Source organism: Neomonachus schauinslandi, chromosome 1, assembly GCF_002201575.2.
Source record: "Neomonachus schauinslandi chromosome 1, ASM220157v2, whole genome shotgun sequence".
Classification (NCBI taxonomy): domain Eukaryota; kingdom Metazoa; phylum Chordata; class Mammalia; order Carnivora; family Phocidae; genus Neomonachus; species Neomonachus schauinslandi.
The window spans coordinates 170,074,054-170,092,709 of record NC_058403.1 but is presented as its reverse complement, the minus strand read 5'-3'; the positions used below and the strand labels follow the sequence as shown (position 1 = coordinate 170,092,709).

The 18,656-nt window shown below is 38.5% G+C and overlaps 1 protein-coding gene across 3 annotated transcripts in view; it reads right to left on the bottom strand.

Moving 5' to 3' along the window:
- The window catches only part of CRBN (cereblon), a 31,452-nt gene that overhangs the window by 1,578 nt on the left and 11,218 nt on the right, over positions 1 to 18,656 (bottom strand). For all 3 annotated transcript variants that reach the window (XM_021695015.1, XM_021695016.1, XM_021695017.1), the window contains exons 6-10: positions 4,204 to 4,266; positions 2,890 to 2,974; positions 1,959 to 2,074; positions 1,247 to 1,311; positions 445 to 576 (exon numbers count right to left, since the gene is read on the bottom strand). In XM_021695015.1, coding sequence (XP_021550690.1) covers positions 445 to 576; positions 1,247 to 1,311; positions 1,959 to 2,074; positions 2,890 to 2,974; positions 4,204 to 4,266 — 461 coding nt within the window. The remainder of the gene's footprint in view (positions 1 to 444; positions 577 to 1,246; positions 1,312 to 1,958; positions 2,075 to 2,889; positions 2,975 to 4,203; positions 4,267 to 18,656) is intronic.

Here is an 18,656-nt window from a genome sequence, read left to right as displayed (position 1 = left end):
CTAGTTCCCAGGTGGTGCTGCTAGTTCTAGGCTCATACTTTGAAGGCCACTGGGCTAAAGAAAGAAAAAAAAAGAAGAAAACCAGGACTCAATGCTTTTTCAGCTGTTTTGTCATTGCTTGGGAAATATTCTCTGGTTTGACATTACAGAATATGGTTCAGATACAGTTTTATTGGGTTTTAAGCCAGCTGGTTTTCAGAATGAGCTAAGTCTGGATTAAATGTATAGTTAATTTAAGGATAACTGCAGTTGCCAACCTTCTAACTTTATATTTAGTGAGAGTATGCCAAACTAGCTGTTACTAGCCATTCATAAAATGAAGAACATTTAAATAGAATTATTCATCTCACTATTTTTGATTACAATTCTAACAGCTCTGCTTAGGGCTCTGTCTAATTAAGGCAAACCCACTCCCCCCGCCAAAAAAAGTAACCACCACATTACCCAGGAAACCAGCTGTGCTCTGTAGAAGGCCGGCCTATCAGATTCAAGTTGCAAGCTTTATACACTGTAAGTGTCTCATGCACATATCCATGAGGATTCACATAAGCTGCCATTGGTCCACATAAGGATAAACTACAAGACAGAATCAGCACAGAAGTCAAAATGGGAAGGAAAAAAATGTCTAATGGGGTTATAAGAGGTAATGTGAGAACTCTGGTATGTGAAGAGGAGGTTGGGAGTCAGCCCAGTTTCATTAGTCTACATGTTTGTAAAACAGGGAGCTCATCTAAAGGAGTCTCAGAGTGGAAGTACAGTGAAAAGGTCCTATTTAGTCATCCTTGGGCAACTGATTACTTTGTAGGCAACAGTTTCTTTACTGTCCTAGTTTATAGTTATAAGTACTAACTAAAATAATTCTTAAACACTTATATCACAGCATCAGTACATGTTCAGAAGCATGTCCCACTATGTCTGCCTGGAAGACCATACCTGAGGCATTCATGTTAGGTCCTTAATCACTAAGAAGATAAACAGATTATCAAGCAGGAATGGGGGAAAATAAGGATTGCCCCTCTGTTTGACTCTACCATGCTCATTACCTGTGAATAATATCTTACATAATCATTGCTGCTGAGTACCCAATCAGGAAGGGTGTCAACTCCCCACATTGCATTTGCTGAATGATGATTATTTAATAGAGGGAAATCTATGGGAAATGGAAATATGGTCTTGACCATAACTCTGTTACAGCAGTTGGGAAAATGTATTTAGAAGTATACTGAAAATGTAATAAAGCTCTCACCTGAATATTTCATTTTTGGTTGTTATTTCTGTTTCTTGACATTGTTTACAGCAAAGAGATGTACACTAAAAAATTTAAAAGAAAATTAGTGGGGAAAATTCACATTTGTTTAATTATGTAATTACATAGCTCATCAAGAAACTTCTCTAAAGTATTGATCCCTCTAAATATGTTTTCCTTCCAATCATTCAAAAATAGTTTTAAAGTAGGACCAAGAAAACCTCTGAGATCTCACACATACTCATTTATAAAACTACTGACTTTGTAGGACAAGGAGTGACAGATACATATAGGCACAGATGCTCCGTGTAGAAATGGAGTGTCTTCACAAACTCTTAAATGTTTGAGGGATGTAAAAACAATCTAAGTGTCTGTATGATCCCAAATGAAATGTCTGAATTATCCTTTGAATCATGTAAAACTAGTGGCCTGGGTGGCTCAGTAGGTTAACCGTCTGTCTTCGGCTCCAGTCATGATCTCAGGGTCCTGGGATCGAGCCCCGTGTCAGGCTCCCTGCTCAGCAGAGAGTCTGTTTCCCCTCTCCCTCTGCACACCCCCATGCTTGCTCGCTCACTCTCTCAAATAAATAAATAAAATCTTCAAAAAAAAATTAAACTAGCACAACTAGTTTTCTAATTGCATGACTACATGACTGGGTCCCATAGATAATCAAGCCTAAAATAGGTGTCACGAACACGGTCACTTTACTCACTTTATTCATAATGTCTAGTTCACAGCGAAGTCGTTGGATGGCACTACCAATTTTAAGGAGCTGAATCCTTAATACATCATCAATAGGAAGACAAGCAGCTACTCTGTAAGAAAAGTCTTAAAGACATGGTGGTTTTTCAAGTTTTTGAAGCAGATAAGTAACAGATGACTTATGAATCAGACTGTCTTTTTGAAATAAACCCTCTCTACAGGGCTCCCAAAGAATGTGTTTGACATAATTAATACTAAAATACACTAGCTATCGAGTATATATTCTTAGGAAGTTCTAAAATTATTTTCCCATAATTGGTTTTAGAAATGTCTTTTATTTACTTATTTTTAGCAGTATAGGCGGGAAAGTTTACTGAAGCCAAATTACACTCTCAAGATGTGAGGGCGGCGAGGTCCAAGAGAGCTGTGCTCCAGGGTCTGGGTTTCTGACTTTTATCAACAGGTTTTTTTTGGTCTTTTAAACATGAAAATCAAACCCATGGTATAGGAAGTCAATCTGCTAAAAGACTAGAAAAATGGCTACAGTAACTGTACCTAATAACCAGAGCAATGATGTACATAAGATGAAGTAAGTCTTAGAATCAGGGTCCTTTTGAAAGCCATCTTAAAGAAAAGGGAGAGTTCTGACCCTCAAGTTTTTGGATGTGCCCGTTTACTGCAATTTGGTCTACGGCCATACCACCCTGAACGTGCCCGATCTTGTCTGCAATTTGAACTTAACAGAAAAACTTTGCTTAAGATTACTCACAAAATTTAAGAACTTTGTTACAATTAATTAAAAAAATCTTTTTTAAAAGCCCAGATATGTATGCTTTTCAGAGCGAATAAAAATATTAAACTAAAATTTTTTGTTTCATTAAACAGAAAAATAATTTAGTAAAATATCAAAAGGCCCCAGGAAGGAAGCTGACTTTTCATACCTATTGGATTTGAAGGAAGAGAATCATCTTTTAGATTTTCGTCCCATTCATGTAGCTGTTTCTTGATTCTATCCATTAAAGTTTCCTTGTTTAAAGTAAAAGCAGCCATAATAAGGTTCACAGACTTTTTAGAACGTACTGCTAGATTTTCAACTCTCTTTAATAAAACTACTATATTAATAGCAATTTAAGTCTTCACTCTACTAAAATCTGAGTCCCAGTTTAAAAGTGTGTTTCCTTACGCTCAGATGATCAAAGCCCCAGCTTGTGTGCCCGGCACTAAGTTAGCTTTCCAGGCCTCTCTCCTCCACTGTCTCTTTCCCCATGGCACATGCTCCTGACTCACTGCCTTCTAGGTGTTCTTTGATCAACTGTGTGGAACTGGTCTCCCTTCTCCCCCTTTCTAGGACGGCTTTTCTGACTCTGTTCATAGGGACAGTGGCTCCTAAAAACTTCATGAGCACTTGCTACCTACATACCTTACTTGGCACCTATTTAGTACACAAGACTGCCTACTATCTTTTCACAAATACTTGTCTGTTGTGTCATCTGTAATAGCCCAAAGCTGCTGCAGGGCAGAGTGAACTGTAGTTTCCTTTCGTGTTCTGCTTGTGGTAAGTGTTCAACCTTCAGTGTTTAGTCTTCCCAAGCAAGAGTCTACATCTGTGCGTGAGGTGATTCACTAAGGGAAATGACTGACATTTGTTGAATGCCTACTGTGTGCCAAGTACAATGACTATCATTATACCCATTTTTTAAAATCAATTTATTTAGGTAAGTAATTTGCCCCATGCCACAGAGGAAATGACAGAAAAGCTTCGAACACAGTGTTTATGTCTAAAACCCAGATTCTTTGAAGAATTCCAGTTTTAAGTCTTGCAAGGCATGGTGATGCTGAAGTATTACAATTTGAGGAGCAAAATGCTTGCGGATGTAATAGACTAACTGGGGATCAGGAGACAATAAGTTCATATACTCATTTAGGAAAAAAAAAACAAAACATGTTATGGGATTCTTTAATTTTCTAAATCTACCTACACTTACCACATTTCAAATCCTTAATAGACCCCAAAATGTCTCATCTTGTCCTGAATTTATAAGCCACTAGAAACTGGGAAAATGAAAAATTCTATAGATTAAAAGCAAAGTAAGTCCAGTAGTATCCGATTCCTTCGTGCTCTACCTAAATGTAAAGGATGGCATTAGTTCTGAAAATGAGATACCACTGAGTATGAAAGCATATGTTTCATTCTAATGACCCTTAATTATGAAAAGGCTTACTGTAGAAAGAAAAATGTACCAGGTAATACTTACAGCATCATATAAGGAATACAGCCAGCGAGGCCATGAAGTCAAATTTGCACAATGAAACTTTCTCTGAAAACAGAAAAAGAAAGTCACTTAAGAAACTCAGATTCTTATAGTGGAAAGAAAAATATTTGAAAATTGATTTTGGCCCTGGAAAAGATTTTTTAATTTCAAAAATATGGAACATTTTGTAGATAACCCTGTAACAGATGATTTTCTATTAAATTTGACAATCATGTTTTTATATCTTTATATTGTACCTAGAACCCTCATTCTTACTGGCAAAGTTTAAGTATAAAATTTCAGTGCCAAGCAAACTTAGTAAAATTAAGATGAACTTGAAGAGTGACTAAACATACTTCTGTTGACCACATTATCTGCTTTTATACTATTGTTCAGTATAAGCAGTGAAAACTCAAAATACCATCCAAATGGTCTTTGTGTAAAACTTTAAATGGCTTTCAACTGAATTACCACAGGGGCAAACATAAGAAATTTGGCAATTCCAAGAAAACAATGATCATACACTTAAGACTCAACATGATTAAGTCCCCATTTCATAGAATTCAGGGAAAGGGGAAAACCACTGGGTATGTCTTCCAATTGTATTTTGGAATACAAATGAAAGCATGCCTAAAACCATAGAAAAATGTGAATTATACTTAAATTCCAGTGGAATTTCTATGTTTGATGAGAAGACTCGATAATCATTAAGATGTCAGTCCTCAAAGTATATATTCAATGTAATACCAATGAGATTGGAATTTAGAAGGGTAAGTTAAAGTTGATTTGGAAAAATAAATGTATAAAACCTACCAAGAAAGTTTGGAAAGAGAAGTGTTCTATAGGACACAAAAACACGACTGAGAGAATGCATTGCAATAGTGCTGTTAACAGCAACAAATTGAAAACAACCTAAATGTCAAGGAACAATAGATTGTTGTGTATGTATGTAAGAGAGGATATGCTGCACCTGATCAAACAAGGTATATCAAACCCACAGTACAATGAATGATTTCATCTTTCTCAATAAAGAAAACAAAACCTACAGAGGTACAGATATTCATACTTTTGTAAACTGTCAGACATCGGGCATGACACATGAAAAGGAGGTGGGAAAGGAAGAAGATGGGGACTGTCCCAGAGTGGAACAAGAAAAGCAAGCTATAAGACTTAACAAAATGAAAGGGAAATCCTATGCTTGTACCTGCAAGACCAAATGAATGGGTATGAAATGGGGTAGGTACACGACACATGTAGGAAAGACTTGGGGGACTTAGTTGACAGTTATGAACTAACCCTTGTGCTGCAGAGCTCACATCCTACTCTCTCCGCAATCCTATGGTTTTGAAGACATCCAGAATCTAAAATGAGACGATAATGTTCCCCTTCTGTAACAGCCAGAACTGGGAACTTCAATTGTCAGGTCAGGGATCAGGATGCTAAGGGGAGGTCAAGAGTTTGCTTTAGGGATGATCAGTTTGGAGCTGCCTCTCAAGGGGACATGATAATAATTTTTAAGTATTTTAGGGAACTACTACATGGATGAGGATAGACTTGTTTTTCAAGGCTCATGAACCACTGGATTCTTTAATGAGATTTTTTGGTTCAATATAATCCTTCTTGTATTTGAAGCTACCAAAAGATGAATTACCACAGGGGCAAACATAAGAAATTTGGCAATTCCAAGAAAACAAAAGATGGGTTTGGGATGGCCTCCAAGTACATGTTCAAAAAGTGATTTAAGCCAAAGGAGCCAGAACATAAGACACTTAAGTTACTCTCCAATCAGTTCTTTACGTTTCAGACAAAAAAACTAAGGCCTAAGGATTTTTGTCACAGTACAAATAAATACTACAGAATAAACACAGAATAAAAACATGCTAAAGCAGCCTATCAGGTAACCCTGACTATTCAGTAATAGCAAAGGCAACCACTGTACATTTCTTACAAAAATTCTGCATTTGGTAGCATTATCATCCCCATATTAAAGATAAGGAAACAGAAGCACAGAAGGATGGTAAAACTTGCCCAAGGTCACAGTTCATAAATGGGGAGTTGCTAGGCTGTGCATCCAGGAGTCTGACTCTAACCATTACTCAGATATTCAAAAAATATTTTGAACACCCAATATATGTCAGGCATTATCTTGACGCATTTGGGGTAAACCAGTGATTAAAACAAAAAAAAATACTAAAATCATTGTCCTGTGGAGCATTATGTTTTAGTGCAGAGAAGCTTACTTTCCAGTGGTATACTCAGAATTACAAAATGACAAAAATGCAATGAAGCTTCAGTGTGGCTGATTGACATGCACTACACACTCCCAGCTCAGTTATCAATATACACTTAGAATGATGTGAGAATGATCATTTTTGTAATACAAAAGCAAATAATTTTATTTGGCACCCATGTCAAGATAAAGAGAAACCAAACCAATTTATTCATCTATAAACATTCCTTCCCACGAGAATATAAGGCGAACAAAGCGTGGCTGGCTAGTCTACTAAGAGCAGCGCAGTGGGTCAGGATGGTTACCACGTGCCCTGCCGCCTACGCATGCTTGGTGAACGTGACCAAGCTGTAACTTTTTAAAGTGAGAAGGCCAAAAAAATTCTCTTATCAGGATTATCTTAACAGATTCTGAAGTTCCATTTATAGATCAATTAAATATATTTAGCCTTAATATTTGTGATGACTGTATAAATACAGTCAAATATACAAACTGAAGAGAAGTATACCAGCGAAGACTAGCTAGCTTATACAGAGCAAATCATGCCCAGATTTAAGCCATTTCAGTATCTCAAATTTAGAAGTCCAATTTAGACTTCTGACACAATAGCAGAGGCTCCTGTCTTGTATCCGGGTAATAATGATGGTAAGTTCTAGCAATTTATGGGCATTCTTCACATATATCAACACCATGACTTACTTCTTAAAAGGGCTATACCTCAAAAAATTTTAATACTAGCCCAAAAGTTAGGTGCTTAAAAGTGACCAATGACTGATTCTCTAGTGAAGGAGTATTCACTCTGGGAACAGGATTTACTATCGAAAGCAAGCAGAAAGGCCCTTAAAATGAAATCTCTGTTATCTGAACATAATCCATCACATTCTTCCATTTTTAAGCTTCGTAACTATAGCTCCAACTTTGCCTTCCAACAATGCGGAATATTAAAAAAATGTGAAACTCTACTTAAATGGCTCTTTGAAGTGCAATGAAATTGGAAGAGTAATTTAAAAGGCTAAACATGAATAGTAAATATCATCACTGATATACACAGTGACCAAAGGTGGTCATTTATTGTTTTAAATCCCATCACAATCAGCAATGTAAATAATGAAAATAATCTATCCAAATTATTCAAAAGCTACTAGTTTTTGTTTCCTTCCTTCTTTTACCAAATCCCTACTTGCGTGTAAAAAAGGGAATGGGAGGATATGCTCTTTCCTGCTCTGAGAGTTCTCAACTCCTCATGGCAGATGCACAGCTACAAGGATAAGATGTATGCCTGGGAAATCACAATTCTGTTTGCGGGAGTCCCTGACTACACAGAGCCTAAGATTTCAAGACTTTTTTCTTCTTTACTATAAAAATAGGCAACAGATGCTATTTTTTTTACTGCTCCTATTATTATTCTGGGACAAGACAAAACCAGATTCTGAGGTTCCTATGGGAAGGTGAAACGACAGTAGCCTTCACAAACACCTTGAAAAAAGAGAAGACCAGTAAGGGGTTACTAGTCATACTTACATTTATAAAAATTATAAATTGTCAACGGTTATTACAGTATTGTGGAGGTACACAAATAGACTGACAACAAAGCAGAAGGAAAAGAATCATGAGTTTGGTCTATATGATATCTGGTCCTGTCAGTAAAGGAAAATACGAGCTTTTCAGAAAATGCTAACAGGACAAGAGGGAGCCATCAGGGAAAAAAGTAGAATTGAATTCATACCAGGATAAACCATATGTGGATAAAAGCTTAAAAGCTTTGATTTCGTTAAAAGCAATGAAATCAACAATCAAAAGTAAAAGATCACATTTTTAATATTTTTTTAAAAAATAAAGATTCCTCTATACAGGGAAGTCATTTCTAGCTATAATTCAGAATACAGAGGCATTGACAAAGAAAGGTAAATTGAACTACATAAGAAAAAAAAAAAACCTTTCTGTAATACACCAAAGACAAAGTCAAAAGACAAGTCACAAACCAGGGAAAATGTTTGGAACCTATTAATTACAGGCAAAGGGATAAGTTTCCTGACGTATGAAAAACTCCTAAAAATCTACAAAGGGCAAATACAATGAACAGATACTTCCCAATAAAGGAAATACAAATTGCTATTCAACACAAAATGCTATACCTCATTCATATCCAAAGAAGTTCAAATTAAACCTCCAACAAGATTCTGTATTTTACTTATCAGGTCATCAAAAATTACACTGGACACTACACAGTCTGTGAAGCCAGCATCAGGGTACACATAGCAACAACCTCCTTAGTGAGGTGCTTCGAAAATATCTGTGAAAATTACAAATGCAGCTTCCCTATCATCCAATAATCCCATGTCTCAAAACTTATCATAAATATTTACATGTATGAGAGGTCACTGTACACTGTCATCCTTAGGGGACCGGTTATCTACGTGACAGTGCAGCCACGCAAGAGACACTGTGCACCTCAAGCAACAAGGAAGCCGTGCTCCAAAAGCCCATACAGAATAATCTCCTGGTCCAGGACAGTGTGTATCCTTTCACATAAGAAAACGGAACGCAATGAGAACATTTCTGTCTTTGTAGAGAAACTGTGGCAGACTTGGAAACTAACATGTGAGTCCACACTGGAGGGCCTTGCCCTTTGGAATCAGTGTTCAGTTCTTCCCTGCTCCGTATGAGCATGGCTTATAAATTCAGCAAGACTAGAAAGATGAGCTTCGATCACTTTCTTAATTTGTTTCCACCTTTCATTTCTTTTTACATTTCATATTTGATGAACACAGTAGGGCTGTATAAAGGAACGAAGAGATAGTCTGGGTAAGGAGGGAGTGCACTTAAAAACGTTTACGTCACTCCCGAGTAGGTTAAAGAAAAGTTTCCTCACTGTGAGAACCCCACTACCATAAACCCAGCGAGGAGTGAAAGGCGCTGTGATAGGAAATAAGCAAATTTTAGTTTCAAAGATCAAATCACAGAATAAGGGACATTTCCAGATGGAAGTGAGTTCTGGAAGAGTGTTCCAGATTATACTGGCCTAACTCCTTAGTGATCAGGGACATCTTCTCTGATGCAGCCCTGTCAGAATGGAAGATGACACAGGCATACTTGTGGAAGCTTAATTTTATGTGGTTTAGGATGTGCAGTTCTCAATGGCAAATGTGAAGGGAAGTGTATGCAAACGGTTTCAAGGTTCACTGAATACACATCAGGAAGACTACACTTCGAGACCCTTTAAGTATCATTTCTGCTGAAAAAGTGTGTGGCAACCTGAGAAGCTTGGGTTGGTTTAGAATCATGTAAGCATCTCCCAATTCTGACTACCTAACTACTTCTCAGACATGGAGACATATGGATGCACTGCTTCAGATCCTGGTGGGAAATATGAGGCAAATGTGAATAAACTCTATGAAGAGAGGAGTGAATTGAGCCTTATATCCATCTAAAGACAAGCGGTGTTACGTGATCCAGTCCTGTGGTGAGTTAGCACCCGGCTAAAGGCGCAGTAAGCTGAGCCACTGAGACGGTACCAATGCACATGGAGTTCCCGCCAAGGGCATCTACCATCCCCTTTCCCTACACTTTGTGAGTGGCTCAGAGAGGTCTCCCTAAAGTAGAACAGAGTTTTTAGGTCATCTGCAGTCCAAAATAAATCAGCTTGCAATTTTTCTTGGCCTAGTGATCGAGACCCAAATTTCAGAACCTAACAAACTTTACTCAAATTTTAAGCAAGGGAACACATTTAACAATCTGAAAAATACATGGGATGAAGGAATTGTATTTCCTAAAACCTTTTATGCCTCTCTCCTTCCTTAGCACCTTCTGTTTAGTCCTTGGCAACTCTAAATATGAAAGTAACTGAGTGCTAATGTTTGAGAGTCTAAAATTATTATTATTATTATTACTAGAGAAGTAAGACAGTATGGAAAAGAGGACCTAGTTCCAAACAAACATATGCATCCTTGGTCTTTGCACGTCTGGACCTCCTTGCTTGCGGTAAGCCAGTGACAGCCCTGTTGCAAAGGCCTAATTCAGAATTTACTGTGAACAAGCTAAGGTGCTTTAGCCACAGAACAGGAAGAATTCAATCAGTAATTCACAAAAAAATTAGAATAAAAAAGCAGTCTTATTTGTTTAACTCATCATGTTCAGGCTTAAAATGGCAAGATCCCACAGACAAGGACACACAACTAGCACAGAGCACTTAAGTCAGGAATGAACTACAGTCACGCTCACCCTATGCTTACCACTTTACAAAACAAAGTTAGGATTTTTTAATGGTTAATTTTTAACAACCAATCTTAGTGCAGAAAAATGAACACAACTGTTTAAACACTGGGATGAGAAATAGGCAGCATCTTGTGCAGTTTCCTTGCCACATAACATCTCAGTACCACCCGGTGCTGAACACACTATTAGGCATTAAATGACTTAATAAATTCCAAAGCCACTCCCTTAGAGCCCATGTACCTCAGAGCTGACTCTGACATACTTATTTCAACAGTGATATTTAAAATGACCATGATGACAAAATCTTCCACTGTTCTACCATTAAACTAAAACAAGGGTAAAAGTGTATCTAAAGTGTCTGTATCAGGTTTGAAAAAAGAAGGACTGCCTAACTATACAAAAGTTGCCTGCAAACTTAAGGCAGTATCTGTTAAATCTTCAAAAATAGTGTCAAGCTGGCGTGGGAATCCTTAAGCAAACTATCATGCTTATTAGACTCCTCTTAGAAACACTCATTAAAACACACAAAACCATGTCTCAGATTGTCCAACTGAGATACAGATTAACAAGATCAAGAAGCCTATAGATACCTGCTTATGAGCCTGCTGACCGCCAAGCAGCCATCCTCACAAGGTCCTCTCTCAAAACTGAATGAATTCTATCTCCAGAACATTAAAAGTGGTGGTACACTGACTAGTGTGTAAGACTCCTTTTTCAATTATCTATATTTATATCAAACTAGGATCCTATGCTAATTTACTCACAATTAAAACCTGCACTACTTGACAAAGAATAGGGGTGATTAATGCACAACTTTTCAGGTTAAAATCGAAATTGTCTCCATATTTTAAAAAGATAAACCTCAAAGAACCTGTATTTCCTAAATTTAAAAATGGATAGTCATTTCCTGTAGGCAGGAATTTTATACTCAAAACTGATACACCTCAAGAATGAGTAGAAACAGGCTTCACCAATTTTTTTCTAAAAGTGATCTAGCCAAAAGGATATGTGTAAGAATTAATGCCGAAACAAGCAGTGTTTTAACAGAGTACACAGTCTCAAGCCTATTTTTGTGGTGTCAACCACACCGTATAAAAAGATAGCTAAAAAGCTTTTCTTTCAGAAGTCCAGAAGAATTGAAACACACGACTACGATGTGCTACTCGAAACTCTTCTTTAAGGTAATGTGTTTGTGATCCAAGAGCCAAACATCTGATCTGATGGTAAGAGATTTAGAAAGAGATTCCTCCAGAACTAAAAATCACAAGCTCTTAACTAATATAAAACTGAAAGGCATAAAAGCAAGAACACCTTACAGTATTGTGACATTTTACTATTTTTGCAAACTGCTTTTACATAAATGGCTGCCCATGAAATTTTCAGAAGCTCTACCTTTGATCAAATGTAGCTAGAGTATTACCACAGAAGGTGTCTGGGGAATAAATCACGAGGGTTGTTTGTGTTCCTTTCTTAAATACAGGAAAAAAAGGCAACCTGTCTTCATTTTTTGAAGATGCATAAAAAATCAGTTTCCGGGGGGAGGAGAAAGACGGCAGAGGAGTAGGAGACCTAATTTTCGTCTGGTCCCAGGAATTCAGCTAGATAGGGATCATACCATTCTGAACACCTATGAGCTCAACAGGAGATCGAAGAAAAGAATAGCAGCAACTCTAAGAACAGAAAAGCGACCACTTTCTGGAAGGTAGGACGTGCAGAGAAGTGAATCCAAGGTGATATTCGGGACGGTAGGTGGCAGGGGAGGGGGCCTCCGTCGGCTGCTTCTGGCAAGTGATAGAGCAGCAGAGCACAAAATCGGAACTTTTAGAAGCCGGCTCTGCTGAAGGACGTCGCTCCAGTGGCTAAGCAAGGGTGGGACCATCGCTGGGACAGTGTGGTCTCAGGACCCTCGGGGTCACAGAAAGACCGGGGGTGCCTGAGTGTGGCAGAGCTCCCAGGTATCGGAGCGGGGAAGCCGGCTGCAGAGACGGAGCCGAGGCACGGGCTCTCAGCTCAGGGTTGCCATAAACCGTGATCCGCGGCACAGTCGGGCCACTGCTCCTCCAGCAGGGACCCAACAAGCGGCAGATCCAGGGAGACTCCCCTTCCTCCCCTGGGAGGAGCGGCGCAGGAGTGCACCGCAGGGATCTGCTGGGTTTGGAGACTCCACACGGGGTCGTGTGCCAGAGATAGAAACGCGCGGTCACAGGCCGGGTGAGCACGGAGTGCGGCCAGAGACCAGGGAGACGGGAGTGACTGACTGCTTTTCTCTGGGGGTGCGCTGAGGAGCAGGGCCCCGAGTTCTCGGCTCCTCCGGGGCGGAGATTGGGAGGCCGCCATTTTCACTCTCGGCCTCCAAAGCTGTACGGAAAGCTTGCAGGGAACAAAAGCTCCCGAGAACAAACCCGAGCAGGTTACTTAGCCACGACTGGGAAAGGGCGGGGCAATTCCGCCTCCGGCAAAGACATTTGGGAACCACGGCAACAGGCCCCTCCCCCAGCAGATCAGCAAGAACAGCCAGCCAAGACCAAGTTTACCTGTCAATGAGAACGGCAGAACTCCAGTGCTAGGGGAATACTGCACACAGAATTCATGGCTTTTTTACCATGATTCTGTAGTCTTTCAAAGTTAATTTTTTTAATTCTCTTTTTTTTCTTTTTCCCCTTTTCAACCAACATCTTATCAGTCCCTTTTCTTAAAAATCTTTTTTATTTTTCATTTTTAGAGTCATCTTCTATGCCTTCATAGTAGTTAAACTTATTTTTGGTGTGTATATATATATATACATATATATATATAAGTTGTTCTCTCTTTAAAATTTTGGGATACAGTTTCTTCTAACAGACCAAAAACTACCAAAATATACCCTAAATCTCTAGTGTTCTAGTCTCCTGCCTGATCACATTCTCTCCCTTTTTTTTAAATTCCTCTTCTTTCTTTTTTCAACCAACTTCTTATCAATTCCTTTTATAAAATCTTTTATAATTATCTTTACAGTCATATTCCATCCCTTCACTGTATTTACCCTTATTTTTGTACAGATATAAGTTTTCTTTCTTTAAAATTTTGGGAGGCACTTTCTTCTAACAGACCAAAATATGCCCAAAATCTAGTGTGTGGCAATGATCTATGTACCACTCTGATCATACTTGATCATATTCTTTTTTTTCTTTTTTCCTTCTTTCCTTTTCCCCTGATTTCAAGTCTCTTCTGATTTGTTTAGTGTATATTTTTCTGGGGTCTTTGTTACCCTGTTAGCATTTTGTTCTCTCATTCCTCTATTGTACTCCGAACAAAATGACAAGACGGAAAAAATAGAACAAGAGGCAGTACCTACTGTTCAAAAAAAAGAACAAGAGGCAGTACCTACTGCCAGGGACCTAAACAATACGGACATAAGATGTCGGAACTAGAGTTCAGAATTATGATTTTAAAGATACTAGCTGGGCTTGAAAAAAGCATGGAAGATATTAGAGAAACCCTTTCTGGAGAAATGAAATCTAACCAAGTCGAAATCGAAAAGGCTATTAATGAGGTGCAATCAAAAATGGAAGCTCTAACTGCTAGGATAAATGAGGCAGAAGAGAGAATCAGTGATATAGAAGACAAAATGATGAAAAATAAAGAAGCTGAGAAAAAGAAATAAATAAACTACTGTATCACGAGGCCAGAATTCAAGAGGTAAGTGATACCATAAGACGAAACAGTATTAGAATAGTTGGGATCCCAGAAAAAGAAGAAGAAAGAGAGAGAGGAGCAGAAGGTATATTGGAGCAAATTATAGCAGAGAACTTCCCTAATTTGGGGAAGGAAACAGGCATCAAAATCCAGAAGGCACAGAGAACACCCCTCAAAATCAATAAAAATAGGTCAACACCCTGACATCTAATAGTAAAACTTATGAGTCTCAGAGACAAAGAGAAAATCCTGAAAGCAGCTCGGGACAAGAGATCTGTAACCTACAATGGTAGAAACATTAGACTGGCAACAGACCTATCCACAGAGACCTGGCAGGCCAGAAACGACTGGCATGATATATTCAGAGCACTAAATGAGAAAAATATGCAGCCAAGAATACTACATCCAGCTAGGCTGTCATTGAAAATAGAAGGAGAGATAAAAAGCTTCCAGGACAAACAAAAACTAAAGGAATTGGCAAACACAAAACCAGCCCTACGAGAAATATTGAAAGGGGTCCTCCAAGCAAAGAGAGAGCCTAAAAGCAACATAGACCAGAAAGGAACACAGACAATATACAGCAACAGTCACCTTACAAGCAATACAATGGCACCAAATTCAAATCTTTCAATAGTTATGTAAATGGATTAAATGCCCTAATCAAAAAACAGAGGGTATCAGATTGGATTAAAAAACAAGACCCATCGATATGCTCTGTGCAAGAGACTCATTTTAGACCCAAAGACACCCCCAGATTGAAAGTGAGGGGGTGGAAAACCATTTACCATGCTAATGGACACCAAAAGAAAGCTGGGGTGGCAATCCTTATTATCAGACAAATTAGATTTTAAACCAAAGACTGTAATAAGAGATGAGGAAGGACACTATATCCTACTTAAAGGGTCTATCCAACAAAAAGATCTAACAATTGTAAATATCTATGCCCCTAACATGGGAGCAGCCAATTATATAAGGCATTAAGAACAAAAGCAAAGAAACACATTGACAACAATACAATAACAGTGGGGGACTTTAACATACCCCTCACTGAAATGGACGGATCATCTAAGCAACAGATCAACAAGGAAATAAAGGCTTTAAATGACACACTGGACAAAATGGACTTCACAGATATATTCAGAACATTCCATCCCAAAGCAACGGAATACACATTCTTCTCTAGTGCCCAAGGAACATTCTCCAGAATAGATCACATACTAGGTCACAAATCCGGTCTCAACCAGTACCAAAAGACTGGGATCATTCCCTGCAAATTTTCAGACCACAATGCTTTGAAACTAGAACTCAATCACAAGAGGAAAGTCAGAAAGAACTCAAATACATGGAGGCTAAAGAGCATCCTCCTAAAGAATGAATGGGTCAAGCAGGAAATTAAAGAAGAATTAAAATAATTCATGGAAACCAATAAAAATGAAAACACAACTGTTCAAAATCTTTGGGTTGCAGCAAAGGCAGCCCTAAGAGGAAAGTAGATAGCAATACAAGCCTTTCTCAAGAAACAAGAAAGGTCTCAAATACACAACCTAACCCTACACCTAAAGAAGCTGGAGAAAGAACAGCAAATAAAGCCTAAACTCAGCAGGAGAGAGAAATAAAGCTCAGAGCAGAAATCATGGAAACCAAAAGAACAGTAGAACAGATCAACGAAACTAGGAGCTGGTTCTTTGAAAGAATTAATAAGATTGATAAACCCCTGGCCAGATGTATCAAAAAGAAAAGAGAAATGACCCAAATAAATAAAATCATGAATGAAAGAGGAGAGATCACAACCAACCCCAAAGAAATACAAACAATTATAAGAACATATTATGAGCAACTATATGCCAGCACATTAGATAATCTGGAAGAAATGGATGCATTCTTAGAGATGTATAAACTACCAAAACTGAACCAGGAAGAAATAGAAAACTTGAACAGACCTATAACCACCAAGGAAATTGAAGCAGTATTCAAAAATCTCCCAACAAAAAAAGCCCAGGGCCAGATGGCTTCCCAGGGGAATTCTACCAAAAATTTAAAGAAGAATTAATACCTATTCTTCTGAAACTGTTCCAAAAAATAGAAATGGAAGGAAAACTTCCAAACTCGTTTTATGGGGCCATCATTACCTTGATCCCAAAACCAGACAAAAACCCCATCACAAAGGAGAATTACAGACCAATATCCCTGATGAACATGGATGCAAAAATTCTCACCAAAATACTAGCCAATAGGATCCAACAGTACATTAAGAGGATATTCACCACGACCAAGTGGGATTTATCCCTGGGCTGCAAGGTGGGTTCAACATCCGCAAATCAATCAACGTGATACATTAACAAAAGAAAGAACAAGAATCATATGATCCTCTCAATAGATGCAGAAAAAGCATTTGACAAAGTACAGCATCCTTTCTTGATCAAAACTCTTCAGAGTACAGGGATAGAGGGTACATACCTCAATATCCTAAAAGCCAGCTATGAAAAACCCACAGCAAATATCATTCTTGGGGTGCCCGGGTGGCTCAGTCGTAAAGCGTCTGCCTTCGGCTCAGGTCACGATCCCAGGGTCCTGGGATCAAGCCCCGCATCGGACTCCCTGCTCAGTGGCAAGCCTGCTTCTCCTTCTCCCACTCCCCCTGCTTGTGTTCCCTCTCTCGCTGTCTCTCTCTCTCTCTGTCAAATAAATAAATAAAATCTTTAAAAAAAAAAAAATATCATTCTTGATGGGGAAAAACTGAGAGCTTTCCCCCTAAGGTCAGGAACGCGGCAGGGATGTCTACTATCACCACTGCTATTCAAGATAGTACTAGAAGCCTAGCCTCAGCAATCAGACAACAAAAAGAAATAAAAGGCATCCAAATCGGCAAAGAGGTCAAACTCTCACTCTTTGCAAATGATATGGTACTTTATGTGGAAAACCCAAAAGACTCCACCCCAAAACTGCTAGAACTCATACAGGAATTCAGTAAAGTGGCAGGATATAAAATCAATGCAGAGAAATCAGTGGCATTCCTATACACCAACAATAAGACAGAAGAAAGAGAAATTAAGGAGACAATCCCATTTACTATTGCACCCAAGACCATAAGATACCTAAGAATAAATCTAACCAAAGAGGCAAAGGATCTGTTCTCCGAAAACTATAAAATACTCATGAAAGAAATTGAGGAAGACACAAAGAAATGGAAAAACGTTCCATGCTCATGGATTGGAAGAACAAATATTGTGAAGATGTCAATGCTACCTAGAGCAATCTACACATTCAATGCAATCCCCATCAAAATACCATCCACTTTTTTCAAAGAAATGGAACAAATAATCCTAAAATTTGTATGGAACCAGAAAAGACCCCACATAGCCAGAGGAATGTTGAAAAAGAAAAGCAAAGCTGGTGGCATCACAATTCCAGACTTCCAGCTCTATTACAAAGCTGTCATCATCAAGACAGTATGGTACTGGCACAAAAACAGACACATAGATCAATGGAACAGAATAGAGAGCCCAGAAATGGACCCTCAACTCTATGGTCAACTAATCTTGGACAAAGCAGGAAAGAATGTCCAGTGGAAAAAAGACAGTCTCTTCAACAAATGGTGTTGGGAAAATTGGACAGCCACATGCAGAAGAATGAAACTGGACCATTTCCTTGCACCACACACAAAAATAGACTCCAAGTGGTTGAAAGACCTCAATGTGAGACAGAAGTCCATCCAAATCCTAAAGGAGAACACAGGCAGCAACCTCTTCGACCTCAGCCACAGCAACTTCTTCCTAGAAACATCGCCAAAAGCAAGGGAAGCAAGGGCAAAAATGAACTATTGGGACTTCCTCAAGATAAAAAGCTTTTGCACAGCAAATGAAACAGTCAACAAAACCAAAAGACAACCGACAGAATGGGAGAAGATATTTGCAAATGACATATCAGATAAAGGGCTAGTATCCAAAATCTATAAAGAACTTATCAAACTCAACTCCCAAAGACCAAATGATACAATCAAGAAATGGGCAGAAGACATGAACAGACATTTTTCCAAAGACATCCACATGGCCAACAGACACCTGAAAAAGTGCTCTGGAAAACAGTATGGAGTCTCCTCAAAAAGTTGAAAATAGAGCTAACCTACGACCCAGTAATTGCACTACTTGGTATTTATCCCAAAGAAAGAAATGTAGTGATACGAAGGGGTACGTGCACCCCGATGTCTATAGCAGCGATGTCCACAATAGCGAAACTATGGAAAGAGCCAAGATGTCCATCGACAGATGAATGGATAAAGAAGATGTGGTGTGTATATATATATATATATATATATATATATATATATATATATATA